Here is a 14,762-nt window from a genome sequence, read left to right as displayed (position 1 = left end):
AATGATGTGTTTTTATTTTGTTTGACTCATTCACGAGGAATTTAAATAAGTTTATTATTCTACATCTGGGATTTAAAATATATAATTTGTCAACATGAAAATTTTTTTCTAAGTGATTTTGGTATGCGAATTCCTAGATATAATATTTGCGTTTGGTTGAGAATAAAATAAAATAAAATTAATGATGTGTTTTTATTATGCTTGACTCGTTCACGAGGAGTTTGAATAAGTTTATTATTCTACATTTGGGATTTAAAATATCTAATTTGTCAACATTTTTTTTTTTTCTAAGTGATTAGGCATAACATAAACACAGGTATAATATATTAATTACGTGAGGAACCAATTCGACAACTTGGTACATTTTTTAAATAATTATGCACATAATCACGTATATAATATATTAATTATATTTAAACTCATGAGTTAAAGTGTTGTGGTAGTTATGTCATCATTGACATCTTCATTTAAGATGATTCCTCTTGTTCCTCTCGCTTTACAGGGACATCACACCCCTAACTTTGAGGAAGTGTGACGTCCAAGACCTAGACCATCCCGAATGTTTTATTATCTAGGTTTTTTTTCTTTTTCAAAAAATAAATATAAACATTTTTAGCATTTAAGATTGTTTGGTGGGGAAAATGTAAAATATCCCATCTCGAGAGATTGTTTCGTAATTGTTCGAAAACTTTTTGTTTTTCTTCTTCTTATTTCCTGTTTATTTTTACATTTTAAAAGTGTTTTAAAAAAAGTTTAAAAATTTATTATTTTTTTTACTTTAATTTAATATTTTTTTAGTGTTTTTAGATCATTTTAATGCGCTGATGTCAAAAATAATTTTTAAAAAATTTAAAAATATTATTTTAATACATTTCTAAATAAAAAATATTAAATCATTTACTGTCATAGAATTTTAAGTTGGATGTTCGAAGGAGATAATTTTATTGCAGCTTGGATCTGCAAACCGTTTTATGAAAGAATCACAATCACTGATTTATGGAAACGGCAAAGACAAGCCTCCTAAGTCCTATAGAGGTTGATATTCTAGTCAATCACCATTAAAGTTATGTTACAAATCAAGCTAATCATACCGCTACTTTTTCTAAAATAATCCAGCTTTATCTATTTATTTTTATATTTTAAATTTAAAAAAAAAATTAATTTTTTTAGTTTTTTAGATGATTTTGATATGTTAATATTAAAAATAAAATATATATTATTTTAATATATTTATAAACAAAAAAATATTTTATAAAATAACTTGAATTTTCCATCACTTTGAACGTCGAAAAAACCAGCCAATTTAGCCTGGGCTAATGTCAAAATTGCTTTGAGTTGAGTGTAGAAGCCTGCCATAGTCTACAATGGCGGGTATGTTTACCTGGAGCTTTTGTGTTCTTAGTGCGAAAAAGTATTTGGTAATACTAAACTATATTTTTTTTTATTATAGAATTTATTAAAAAATTAAGTTTGAAATATAGTTTTTACATGCTGTTATAACTGAGTTTCGTAAAACTCTGTTTGTTTTTGCGTTTCAAAAGCGCTTTTGAAAAAAATTAATTTTTTTTACTTTAAATTAATATTTTTTTGTGTTTTGAGATCATTTTGATGTGTTAATAATATCAAAAATAATTTTTTAAAAATAAAAAATTATTATTTTGATGCATTTCCAAGTAAAAAACACTTTGAAAAGCAACCGCAACCACACAACTACCAAACATTTTATACATGTTTTTTTGCTGCACATAAACCTCAACCATAATTTTTATCAAACATGTATCTAAATCCAACTAATTCCATCTAACTATATTTTTTAAAATTTATTTTTTTCAAAACACAACCATAAAAATTTAAAATACAAACCCACCTTCAGCTGTCCCTCTTTTAGGATGATGTGTTGGCCCATCATGGAGAAGCTATCATTGTCCCTTGGAAAATATGGAATTGGTTAGCGGTCTTCATTCACGCATATGGATGATCGTGCTCTTTCACCATTTATCCAAGAAAAGATTATGAGAGACGATCCAGGAGAAAGAGGCTTTCAGATTTTGAAAAACAAATAAATATTAAATATGAATGGTCATCCAATTCAATACCACGAAAATAAATATACGGTTAATTCGTTTTCAAAGATTTAATAAATCTTTATAGCCTATGGTTTTTATTTTTTGGTGGAGAGAAGGCTTAAAAGATATATTTTCTCATAGCATTTAATATTTTTTATATGTCAAATAAAAATAATATCTTTCTCTCATCATAAAAAAAAATCTCTAAATTATCATAATCTCATGGTATAATATAAAGCCTAATAAAATTATCAGAATCATGTGTATTTATAATTATCAGAATCACCGCTATCTCAATTCTAAAGAGAGACTTGATTAAGATTTATAATTTCATCCACAAAGGTTCTTATATTCACATAATTAGAGTGGAAAAATAGGATTGCAGGAGGACTATTAAATTAACCTTCTGCTGAAAAAAATAAAAAATAAAAAGTTTAAAACATATAGTAATTATTGATAGTGAATGTTAAATAATCATCTCAACCCAATAGCTTAAGCTTTTAGGTGAGGTCTCAGGATATGATTTATATTATTCTCTAACACACCCCTTCAAGTGAAAGCTCTTTGGGCTTGAAACTTGCACAGCCTCACATTACCTTATTCTCTAACACACCCCCTTAAGTGAAAGCCATTTGGGCTTGAAACTTGCATAGGCTTATTTTATCTTATGCTTAATTTTTATCAAATAAATAGGGATGGTGAGATTCGAACTCGTGACCACTTGGTTATCAAGACTTTGATACCATATTAAAAAACTATCTCAATCTAATAATTTAAGCTGTTAAATAAGATTTTGATAATTTATATTATTCTCTTTAAGTGAAGGATGGGCACTCAGATTATTCACGTCGGATAGGCACAGTCTGAGTTATCAACTTCGAGATATTCCCAAGACAGGGATGAAGAAGGCTTCATGGGAAACGTAAGAGCAAAAATCGACAAGTGTCCTACCACCTGTAATCTAAAGCAAGCATGGAAGGCCTTATTGGCTTACACGTATCTTGTGCCTATACATTTAACTCGTCTATTTAGCTTCACGGCTAAACCCCTGACAAGGCAGCTCAAAGGAAGCAACTGCGAGGAGTTTGGAGTGTAATTGCAAGAAGGATATATAAGAGTGGTGCAGAGAATCTCTCTGTATAAAGCGGGAATCTGTTTTTGTGGGCTTGAAGAGATAAGAATCGAGGCTAAAAGAAAAGGAGAAGTTGAAAGAGAATGGCGCAGACGGTTGGGAGAAACATAGCAGCTCCATTGCTGTTTCTTAACCTGCTCATGTATGCTATTGCCCTGGGCTTTGCTAGTTGGTGCACTAATAGGTACATCAATGGCCAAACCAGCCACCCAAGTAAGCCTCTCTCTCTCTCTCATCTTTCACACAGTAGTGGCCTAAAAATACTGCAAAAGGTTGAGAGAAAAAAACGAGTATATATTTAAGCTAAAGATAGGAATTATAACTTCATCTTGTGTCTGGTTAAACAGCCTTAATCTTCAACACGTAGGTGTGTTGGCAGTTGCTCTCATCATTGCTTCTCCTTCATTGTTTCCTTAGTGGCTATGGTGTAAACTCTTTTGTTTGGCTAATAAAAAAATAAAATTGCCAGGCTTTGGAGGGAATGGAGCAACAGGATTCTTCCTGACCTTTGCAATATTAGCTTGTGTTGTTGGCATGGTATCCAAATTCGTTGGTGGCGCCCACATCAGGGCATGGAGGGGTGATAGTCTAGCTGCAGCAGGATCAGCTTCGCTGGTTGCCTGGGCCATCACTGCCCTAGCCTTTGGGTACGTTAATTTGGCATCCTAACACAAATCCACTTGGTAGAGGCCATCAAATTAATCAATCAGTAATTTTTGCAATCTCTATTGTTTTCAGGTTTGCGTGCAAGGAGATAAACGTAGGAGGCTACAGAGGTTGGAGGCTGCGGGCAGTAGAGGCATTTATAATCATTTTGACATTTACCCAGCTTCTGTACGTCTTGTTGCTTCACGCCGGGATGTTTAGCAGCAAGTATGGACCAGGATACCGTGACACTGACTATGGCGTCGGTGCCGGTACTAGTGAACCTGTACACAAGGGCGGTGCTGTTCCTGTAGCTGGCGCTAGGGTTTAATTTGAATAACTAAATGGGCGTGTAGCGTGATAGCCTCTCGGGTTATTTTCATCTCCCTGGCTGGGGCTATTGATTTGCTCTGTTTGAACTTGTTATTTTCATCTCCCTAAATTTGTAATGTTGTTATGCAAGTAAAAGGTCGTGTTGTTTTATGACTTTGTAATGAGAATGACTTTGTCCTAATGCTTTTTTTTTTTAAAAAAAAAAACAAACTAATTAGTAATTACATTCGTTCCTGGTGAAGTATTGCAAATCTAGTTTTGTATGCTCTTTCATCTTTTTAGAGGAAGACACCCTCCGCGATAAAAGAAACACGACCGTCCAACCAACCAAAAACCTTACAGCAAACTCTCTAAGAAACCTCGCATGGAATTGTGATCGGTACCATTACAAACACCACCTCTCTGGCTCTGTCCCTTGCGGCAGGCGCAGGACCTCAGATCGCTAAACCCCAGCAAGATATCTCACCCGGAAACGGACCTGAGAGGGCGTGAAACATGTTTCTCGGTGCAGCTTTTCTTTTACCGTCCACCCCAACTTCAAGATACACTCTCTTGCTCAACAGGGATCGCCAGCATCCAAATGCGAAAGCCTAGACAGCAACTGTAACACGCAAGCTATACCATTTCTTGACATTGACAGGTGATTGTAGATGGCAAATGATTGGTTAACAGGGGTGCGTGCATTCTTATAACATCACAGTACTTTATCACAAGTTTCTCAATGAAACGAAACCAGAAGAGCAGAAACAGATTATATGAACATTTTGACTTCTGAAACAAGACGTGGAGTAAATGTTTTAAGAGATGTGTCAATATCAGAGTGTGATAAAGGTAGCGCCGAAGAATGTAAGCATATAATAGAGGCAGCACCGAAAAGTATAGAATGAAGATATTTGGACACTAATCCTAGAACCAAGAGTATAAAGTTTTCGGTTTACCTTTTCCACAACAATTCACATATACTTTGCACATAGACAAACGCTCTCAACATAATTTTCATTTAACTTGAAGCATATACTTGATCATCTATCTATTACCATATTTATTAGAGAAAAAGGATTAATTTGAAGGTGAGATAATAAACGAAAAAGAAAGAAAGATCCACTCTCACCATAAAAAAGTGAAAGAACTGCAGGGGAAAAACATTACCAGGTGAGATAGGAAGAGACTATCACTGAACATTTCTACTCCTAGGGCAGGCCACTTTACTTGTTCAGCTTGCAAATATCCAGATACCGACCGAACAAATAAAGTAGTGTTTATCGGTCAACATAGAATTACAAACTCTAACCAATATCTCAATCACAAACTGACTACAGTTGGTTATACAGACTAGCCTCCTCCATTTAAATCCACTTTGAACTAGCCTTTCTATGAACTGTTGTGTAATACTGTAGTTTTTCTTTTCCACTTTCAACCCATGATGTTTTCAGTCTCTCTCCTAATCTCCCAAAAAAATTAATTTAAACCACATCTCCTCACGAGCATTACAGTCAAAGTGCAGAGCTTGTGAACTCAAAAACAAACGCGGGTAAAAGAACATTCTAACTAGAACACCCATCGGATGGCAGCAACAAAGGCTTCCAGTACGGCAACCAAGCATTCAGTCTAAAAATTGGCCAAGTTATTCAGCTTCAGACTCAAAATAATTAGGCTTAGCTAAATTAACCCCTGGTCACATTCTGTTCTATCTTCTGTGTTTGTTATAAGCAATTAGTAGACACTAGCAATACCAACAACATACCATGAAGGAACAATAAATGGTGCGTGAAAAATGAGACGCGGGGGCGGGGGCGGGAGCGTTTTATGAGCAGGGTTCCTAAATCATAACGTTCTTTTGATACCAAAACCATGCTTAATACAAAACTATGAAAAGTGCAGGAAAAAAAATAGAGCGAGGATAATTGGACAAAAAAAGAGCAGGAGACTAACACAACACTACAAACTTCCGAGTTGAGGCACCTCAAGTTGAACCTTCATTGATATAACCTTGTTTAGGACCTTCAAACCCTGGCCGCATGAGCTTTTTCTCTCTCTTCTCAATCTTCCGCATCTTCTTCTGCTCAATTCTGCCAGCTATATTCTTTGATCTCTTTTGCTGTTTTTCTGCTTTCATTTTATGCTGGGATTCAATCCTTTCCTTCCACTTCTCAGCATTCTTTTGATGCCTCTTCTCACCCTTCTTTAAACTCTGTTTCAGAAGCTTTGGATCATCATGAACTTTAATTCCTGCAGCTCTACTTGTAGCTGCTTTCCATGAATGCTTCTTTGAGATAACACCCCCTTTCTCTGGATCTTTCTTTGCTTCTTCCAATTCTTTTGCCTTTTCAAGCTCCTTTAACTTTGAAATCTTCCTCTTCTTCTTCTTCCCATGCTCTTCTTCAGTCCCCATTTTAACATGACTAAACTTGAGCTCCTTTGTAGCTTCTTCTGCATCCTTCTCCACCCTTTCCAATGAAGTACTCGTGACATGATTCTTTTCTCCAGACCCAGATTCCCTCTTCCGTTTCTTTTGCTCAATCCCTCTCTTCTCCTTCCTCCACTTAGCTTTTTCTGAACTTCCGCAATTTCTATCACCTCGGAGCTCTTCAATTTTACGACGAAGCCGTTGCCGGAGTTCTTCATACGTGACTGATTGGTCATCGTTTTCTAAACCAGACATCATTGGATTGATCTCCACTTCAACACCATCACTCTCACTGTTTGATTTTTCTTTCTCCAAATTTTGCATTAACAAATCAAGGGTTGTTGTAGAAGACTTCTCAGGGTCAAGCCGATCTTTCCTTGCTTTCTTGATGTTTTCCCTTGCTTCCTTCTTTGCTGAAGCTTTAGCACCCTTACTAAGGCCGTGAAACCATGGCTTCTCTTTCTCATCAGTCGGTAGATAGAACTTAGCAGGGATGAGTTCAATCAACTTGTCAAAAAACAATGAACTTCGATGAATGAGAGACTTAAGATCAACATCAGGACCTGATTCACCGGCAAGAATTTTCTTTTCCTTCCCCATTTCTTCCTGGAATCAAATTAAAAACAACAAAGGGAACCAACAACAATCAGCCTGACACCAAAGAAAATAGGTAGTAGTTAACAACTACATTCTAATTTCACTATTTCAGATCAACTCAAGAAAAGCAGACAAAATCTAGCTCCATATCATCAAGAACCATCAACCTTAACGTATCTCGACATCAGAAACTCTATCGATACAATGATTAATAATTTTACTTCCTCCAGAAACATCGGCAAAAGCGGCAGAACACATTCACGACACGACAACATCTAACAATATACTTCGTAAGTAACAAACATTCTTAAACATATGGAACAATACAGAATCACGTATAGAACCCCTAGAGTGAAGAATCAACAAGCGCATGGACAAGATACATGAAATGTTAAAGATTAACACTGAAAACTATTTGTCAGCAGTCAAAAACAAAACCCTGTTTATTCTTGAACAGTTAAAAAAGGTAACCCTAGATGAATGAGAGAAAGCAGAGGCTTACTGTCGCTAGGAGGAGGAGGAGTCAAGAAGATGAAGAAAACCAAAGAACCCTAGATGATTTTATTCAGGGAGCTTAAATTGGGAAAACAAAGGCGGGCTAAACATAGCGGGACGGATCCTTAAGACGGGCCACTCCGGGTCAAGTCAGGCCTATAACGAAAGCTGGAGTCCAGGAAAAAGCTATAACCTGAGCCCAGCTTATTCTTAATCTATAAAATATTTAAATTGTGAATCCTTCGGAGGTTTTGGAGGAGTTTTCTAATTCCAAATTAAAAAGTAATTATTTTAAATTACAAAACTTTTTAAATCCTGTTTTTAAAAACAGTAAACTTTCAACAAAAATATTTTTTTTAAACAACTCTTTTAATCTTTAATAAATAATGGTCTTAATTTATTAAATATAATCCTTTATATTTTTTTTCATAAAAAATCAGTTTTTCAACCAAAGTACTCGTTTTTTAACATTTTTTAGAATTTCTTTCAACAAATAAGTGTTTGATTTTTAATAAATAAAAGTTAGTTTTATGTTTTATGACACATCATTCTATTAATCATCTGAATTGATTGATAAAATATTCTATGATCTCCATAAATCTATATAATACATACGACATGACATAGCGACATAGCGATCTTGCTTATGATCAGCTGGTAAGGGTGAGCAAAAAAATTAAAAAACTGATTAAACTGAGAAAATTGAAAAAAAAATAACTGAAAAAATCGAACCGTGAAAAAAACCCGATTAAACCGATTAAAGTTTTGAAAAAACCGACCGGTTTGGTTTCAGTTTTATAAGCCTGAAACCGAAAAAACCGAGCCAAACTGGAAAAAACCGAGTCAAATTCGAGCCAAACTAATTTGAACCGGTTTTTTTCCAAAAAAACCAAATCGAACCGAAACCGGTCGGTTTGAACCGGTTTCGTTTTTTTTTTTAAAAAATTCAGTTTGGTTATTTTTTTTGATAAAAACCGAACCGAACCGAAAATAATCACCCCTATCAATCGGTTTGGATTTTCACTTAATGTCACCCAAGTTTCATCCTAGTCATTGATAGATCATTATAGTTCAATCGAATGGTCGTTGTTGTTGTATGGTTGGACTCCCCATGATTTAAATTCTATTTTATTTAACATACTTATATATAATATTAAATATTTTTTAAGGATTAAATTAGAGAGATTGTCTGCCACGTACGGTTCATTGATCGATTTTTTCAACTTGGGTTGCTCTCTCTTACGCTGTAATCAAGGTGTTAGTAAACATCGAGCGAAGTGTTTCTCATGGTTGTACATGCACTTTTCAACTCTTTGAATTATGAAACTCAATCACTTAGTTAAACCGTTATTCGAAATAATGGTTACATAATAATACTGTAATTCTGGAATCATAATTATGATATTTATATATTTTTTTTTATGGTTGCTGCTCCTGCAAAATAAAAAACTGTAGAAACCAGGAAAGCCGGCCTTCAATTGCTCAAAACACCATTTAATCCTCCATCAAAAAACTAGAATTATCTTTCCCTTGTCTTTAAGAGTCTTTTTACTGCTTTTTTATTGCAAATTGCAAACCCATGCTTCCGTTGACAGCTTTTAGAGCCTAATTAGATTTACTGTCCGCGCTTTGCTGCGAGCAATTTTAAATTACGTGTATTGAGACAATTTTTTGGCTAAAATAAAAATAACATCCATGAAAAAGAAGAGATTGGTTGGTAATGATGAAGAGAATTGAAGCCAAGTCTAGTATCAAAGGTTTGGTAATATAGATAAAGTTATAAACAACATTAAAAGTGGTAAATAAGCTGACAGATTGTTGAACACTTAAAAGGACATTGTCGTTTGCAATTATATCAAAATTACAGATGGTAACATTCATCTTCTTGCTGTAAAAATCCAAATCCAAGTCATTAATACAGAAATTGCTAGTTCTCTTGTGATGTAAAGACAATAAATTAAATTATGTCAAAAAAAAAAAGAAAGGGTATGTGAGATGTGTGCTGAAAACTTGTGTAACATAAAATAACATGGAAGAATAACTTGTACAATAAAATAAAAAAGTTTGCTATAATTTGATGCTTTAGTTAATGTCTGTATTTTTTGGACATGTTAAATAACATTCACTAAAATGTTTTTGGTTTTTTTGTTTTGTGTCATAGATGCAATTGAATGTTGAAAATTCTGTCCACATTTGTGTATTATATGAAGTTAAATGTGTGGATGAAGCAAGAAAATAAAAATTTACCATGATTTTTTTTTCACATTACCGTATATACAGTTTATGTCGTCATTCTAAAACTTTTTTTAAAGCCCTTTTGATTTCAACTCTTACGATATCCACCAAGAAAGTAACCATATCTTATGGCAATTAACAGTATAATTTAAGAAAGAGAATTTTTTTATGCAAGTTTTGTTGAAAACAAAAGTAGCCAGCAATCATATGTAATTGAATTGAAAGGTCTTGATATGAGCAATGTATATTCGTGGAGAGAAAATAGAATCCAATAAAACAATAATGGTTATGCATAAAGTTGTAAACCATTCCAGGTATAAATCATATGTACTGAAATTTAAAGTGATAATTTAATTGCTAATTATATATTCATAGGCCAAGGAAAAATAAAATAACATGTCCAAAATTCTTAATTCAACATACAACACCTTAAATGACCATGTCAAACCAATAAACAATTTAATTCTCTATTTTCAAGCATAGAAGTAATAACCTTGATTGCCTGAATTATTTCATTAGTTAACCTAGCAATTAACACCCAAATGGAAAAATCTTCATCATATTGTTATTTCTTATTCTTAAGTATCTTTCATTTCGGAATGCATCTCTTTAAATAACCTCTAACATGAGTTCAATCATATTTTTTTTTAAACACATATCACTAAGCATGAGTTCAAGCAACACCTTTTTTAAAAAACACATATCATCAAGCATATATTTTCCAGCAAAGCAAAACAACACCCCAAACTCAAGCTATCATGCAAACAAAGAATAAGCATTGATTAATTCAACTTAAACTCCTTCAACAATAACAAAGATATTTAAACAAATTTAGTAGAAAATAGCTTGAAAGAAAGAACGAAACAACTAAGAACCAGAACACTGCCTAATAAAAAAAAGAGAGGCATGAATTGTTAAACATTCCTTGAAAGTGGATAGCAAAACCAATAGCCTACACGATTAAAGATTCTGAGAAGGTCTGCAAAAGATAGAGCAACCTGTAAAACAAACATTTTCAGACACATAAATCCACTTATCAGCCAAATTAGCACCTAAAATCCAGATGAAAAAAGCCAGTTTTTCCCATATCTCAAGCACCAATCAACCTCAAATGCCTCATCTCAAATAACAATTTTTTTTACAGGGAACAAAACAACGTGAACTTTAACCACAATACTAACAACAAAAAAGGCAACAAACAATGCTACAAATGATCGTTCAATAAAAGTAAAAAAATTAAAGACAACTAAAAGCAGCCAAATCTTGAAAATACAGTAAAAAGACAATGAACAAATTCGGCTTTCACATGAAAGAAAAACGTTGGAAATAAGCATTGACATGTCTAAACAAACATCTCTGTACCAAGTTTATAACTTGCAACCCAAATTGATTTGAAACTAAAGCCGACGAAAAACAGAGAATGATCTTAAAAAACTGGCCTATGTCCTAGCAGAACACCGAGAAAAAGTTAGGAGCTAGTACACCCAGAAACAGAGCTTAAAGCATTATATATCTTTGCAGGAAAAAAGGAAAATACATGCCTACCAACATGATAAAAACAAGCAACTGGATGTCACAAAATAAAAGTGATTGTTATGACCAGACATGAAATAGAGTTCTTAAAAAACATTCCAACAAGACAACCCATCACCTACCCAAGTCAGAACTAAATTAACAAATCAGCCCCCTTACTTTGTCTCCACATTTCCAGCTTAAGAAAAAAACTGTACAACACACTGGCAGCAACATGCCAACCTTAACGTGCATTAAATGTCTGTCAGCTGAAACAACTTAGAACCATACTCCTCTTTCATCAGCATGCTGAAACCAACCTACTCTCAACTACCTCAACTGAGACATCCAAATGCATGTCAACACCTTAATTCCTGGAAAAGAAAACGTACCAGCACAGAGAAATGCAAGCAGACCAGTCATGTATAAAGAAGAACTACAAAGAGCCTTTTAATCCATGCCAAGCCACCTAATAAACAAAGCTTCATCGTCAAGTGATATTTTGTAAAAAACAAACCAAAAATTAAATTAATTTTAAAAAAACCAAAACTGGTTAGTGAATCACTGCAACAATAAACAAAATCTGACCAAATTACTAATCACAAATAAACTCACATGCTCTCTCAACCAAATTGGGCGTTGCATTTAATGTAGCATAATGAGAACACGTACAATCTAGAAGAAAGGACTCCTAAAATCAAGCCAGATTTTCTGGGTTGGTGGCCACATTTCTATTCTCTAAAGCAAAAGAAAACACACCAACGAACAACACATAAAAATAATAGAAAAAATTCAACAAAGCATGTTGTGAAATAGAACAAACTTCTTATGAGAAACACTATTTGAAGCTACAGTGAATCAACTCAGAATGCACAGTGTTTTCCTTGAAACCAAGACGATGTTCCTCCTGGATAGAGCCACCAGCCAGCCCAGCCTTAAAGCCACACCCAAGCCCATAAAAGCACACACAGTCGAGAACTAACAGCTTAAAAACTCTCATCTCACACCAGCAAACCAACAGTGAATAGATCTCCAGGAATTAAAACTTCGCGCGAGAAAACCACACAAAAGCAGACCTTCAAGCGATAAGAATTGCTCCAGTCTACAGTGATTACACTCAGTGGCTACAATGTTTTCTCAAGCCCCTTTAGAATTTTTAATTTTAATTGAGATGGATTTGGAATTGTGAACGTGTTCTTTGGTTTGTTTGTGAGGCATTCTCTGGTGCGTTTATGCCAGAAAAAAAAAAGAGATGGGAAAGTTGTAACCTGTCAAAAAAAGACAGGAAGATATATGGCAGAAAGGCTGTCACGTACTCAACAAAACAAATAAAAAAACAGTGAAAGAAAACTGGCCAAAACTTATCGCAATAACAAATTTAAAACGTAAACAATGCAATCCATAGTGATTTTAGACACAATCTACAGTGGTTCACTGATCTCTTTTAGTTTTTTTTAATAATCTTTTGTAAGTTGATGTTGGTAAATTACAAGAAATAATTACATTGTTGATGTAGAAATTTTATAGTGTCAGTAAATGATGACAAATAATTGCATACATGTTGGTAAATGATAAAAAATAATTGTATTGTTGATATTTCAATCGGTTGTCTAGAATTCTTATTATATGTATTGGCAAACTTGTGAAAATTAGTTGTTCCCCTTATATTTTCCAAGCTTGTTAAAGAAACATTGCCAAAATTATGTTGTATGATGCATATTGAACAATATCTTTTTTAAAATATTAATATGATGGCATGTTGAATGACATTTTAAAGAAAATATTGATATGGTGATATATTGGATCGGTCTAAATTAATATATCAAATATATGACATGGGTTATGAGATCGTGATAACCTTATAGAAATTAAATCAAAATAAAATTTTGAATGTCAATTCCAAATCAACTCAATGTTAAATGAAATAATAATAAAAAATATATTAGATAAAAAAAAAAACCTACTCGAGTTATCCTATATTTACCTGCTAAATTTGCAATCCGGATTATAAGATCAAGATAACGCCTTGAAAAGTAAATTGAAAAATATTATGAAATTTAGTTTTCAACTAATCCAACATTGAATGATGAAATAAAAAAATAAATTAAAAATGACAAAAATATAACTCGAGTTAACTCAAGCTAACCTGTTAAACCTGCGACATGGATCATGAGACCGAAATAATCTTTATAAAAATAAATAAAAAAATAAAACTCTATTTCCAACAGATCAAATGTTGAAGGTTAAAATTAAAAAAAAAATCTCTAAGACTAGGATAACTCCACATAAAGCACATTGAAAAAAAAAAATATGAAGTTCAATCCTCAAACAACCTAATATTGAATTATAAAACTAAAGAAAAAAACTAAATAAAAAATTATTGAGTTGTTGGAAGGTGAAATTGAGAAAAAAATTTAATTAAAAATAATTCAAAAAATAAATAGAGTCAACTCGGGTCAATATGTCAAATGCACAATCTGGATAATGAGATAAGGACAACCTCATATAAATAAAAAAAAATATGAAACTCGATTTAAAAAGGACCACAAAAAACAACTAAAGTCAACCTGGATCAACCTGACAAACCCATAATTTGAGTCATGAGATTGATATAACCTCATAAAAAATAAATCGAGAAAATCACATGGCCGAATTTCCAACAAACTCAATGTTGAAAGATGAAATCGAAAAAAAATCATTTAGAAAAAGCGATCGAAAAAAAATCAAGTCAATCTGTGTTAACCTGTTAAACCTGTGATATGAATTATGAAATCGGAATAAATTCATAAAAAACAAACCGAAAAAACATTATGAAACCCACTAAATGTTAAATTCGAGAAGAAAAAACTAAATCCAAAAAACCGGTATGTATCCCAATATAAAAAATAAAACAAATCACAAAGTATAATTTCTAAAATAACTTAATATTAAATGATAAAATAAAATAAAAATAAGTTGTTAAAAAAAATATATTTTTTAAAAAACAAAATAATATGTCAATAATTAATGTTTCGAAGTGTCAGTACATTAATTTAGATAGATAATTTACTGTCTTGTTAATCACATGTTCCAAAAATTAGTGCAAAAGTAAAAAGTGCAAAAAGTCGAATTGTATTTACACAACGAGTTAATGATTTGGTCATGATTGAGTTGACCGAGTTTTAATCGACAAAAATATTTGATTGGATCTATATTCGAAGCAATTCAACTACGAATCCAGCTCTGTTAGAACCAAGACAATTGGGTTTCTAGGTCAATCCTCCCTCTACCTTCTCTTTTACCTTCACCCCATCACCTTCTCCTTGTCAAACTGACGCGTGGCCTGTTTTTCAAAAGATCA

At 33.0% G+C, this 14,762-nt stretch overlaps 2 protein-coding genes across 2 annotated transcripts; one reads left to right on the top strand and one right to left on the bottom strand.

The window, feature by feature from the left end:
- Positions 1-2,896: 2,896 nt before the first annotated feature.
- Positions 2,897-4,357, top strand: LOC7459996 (membrane protein PM19L). Its single transcript, XM_002314478.4, has 3 exons — positions 2,897-3,411; positions 3,668-3,845; positions 3,937-4,357. The coding sequence occupies exons 1-3, from the start codon at positions 3,282-3,284 to the stop codon at positions 4,172-4,174; spliced, it is 546 nt and encodes a 181-aa protein (XP_002314514.1). The 5' UTR covers positions 2,897-3,281; the 3' UTR covers positions 4,175-4,357.
- Positions 4,358-5,992: 1,635 nt separating this feature from the next.
- On the bottom strand, positions 5,993-7,702 carry LOC7475431 (uncharacterized). Its single transcript, XM_002315558.4, has 2 exons — positions 7,683-7,702; positions 5,993-7,189 (listed from the first exon to the last, which is right to left on the bottom strand). The coding sequence occupies exon 2, from the start codon at positions 7,181-7,183 to the stop codon at positions 6,140-6,142; it is 1,044 nt and encodes a 347-aa protein (XP_002315594.2). The 5' UTR covers positions 7,184-7,189; positions 7,683-7,702; the 3' UTR covers positions 5,993-6,139.
- Between the last annotated feature and the right edge of the window lie 7,060 nt (positions 7,703-14,762).

Source organism: Populus trichocarpa, chromosome 10, assembly GCF_000002775.5.
Source record: "Populus trichocarpa isolate Nisqually-1 chromosome 10, P.trichocarpa_v4.1, whole genome shotgun sequence".
NCBI classification, from domain to species: Eukaryota; Viridiplantae; Streptophyta; class Magnoliopsida; order Malpighiales; family Salicaceae; genus Populus; species Populus trichocarpa.
The sequence above is the reverse complement of the archived record's forward strand: the minus strand, read 5'-3'. Positions and strand labels throughout refer to the sequence as shown.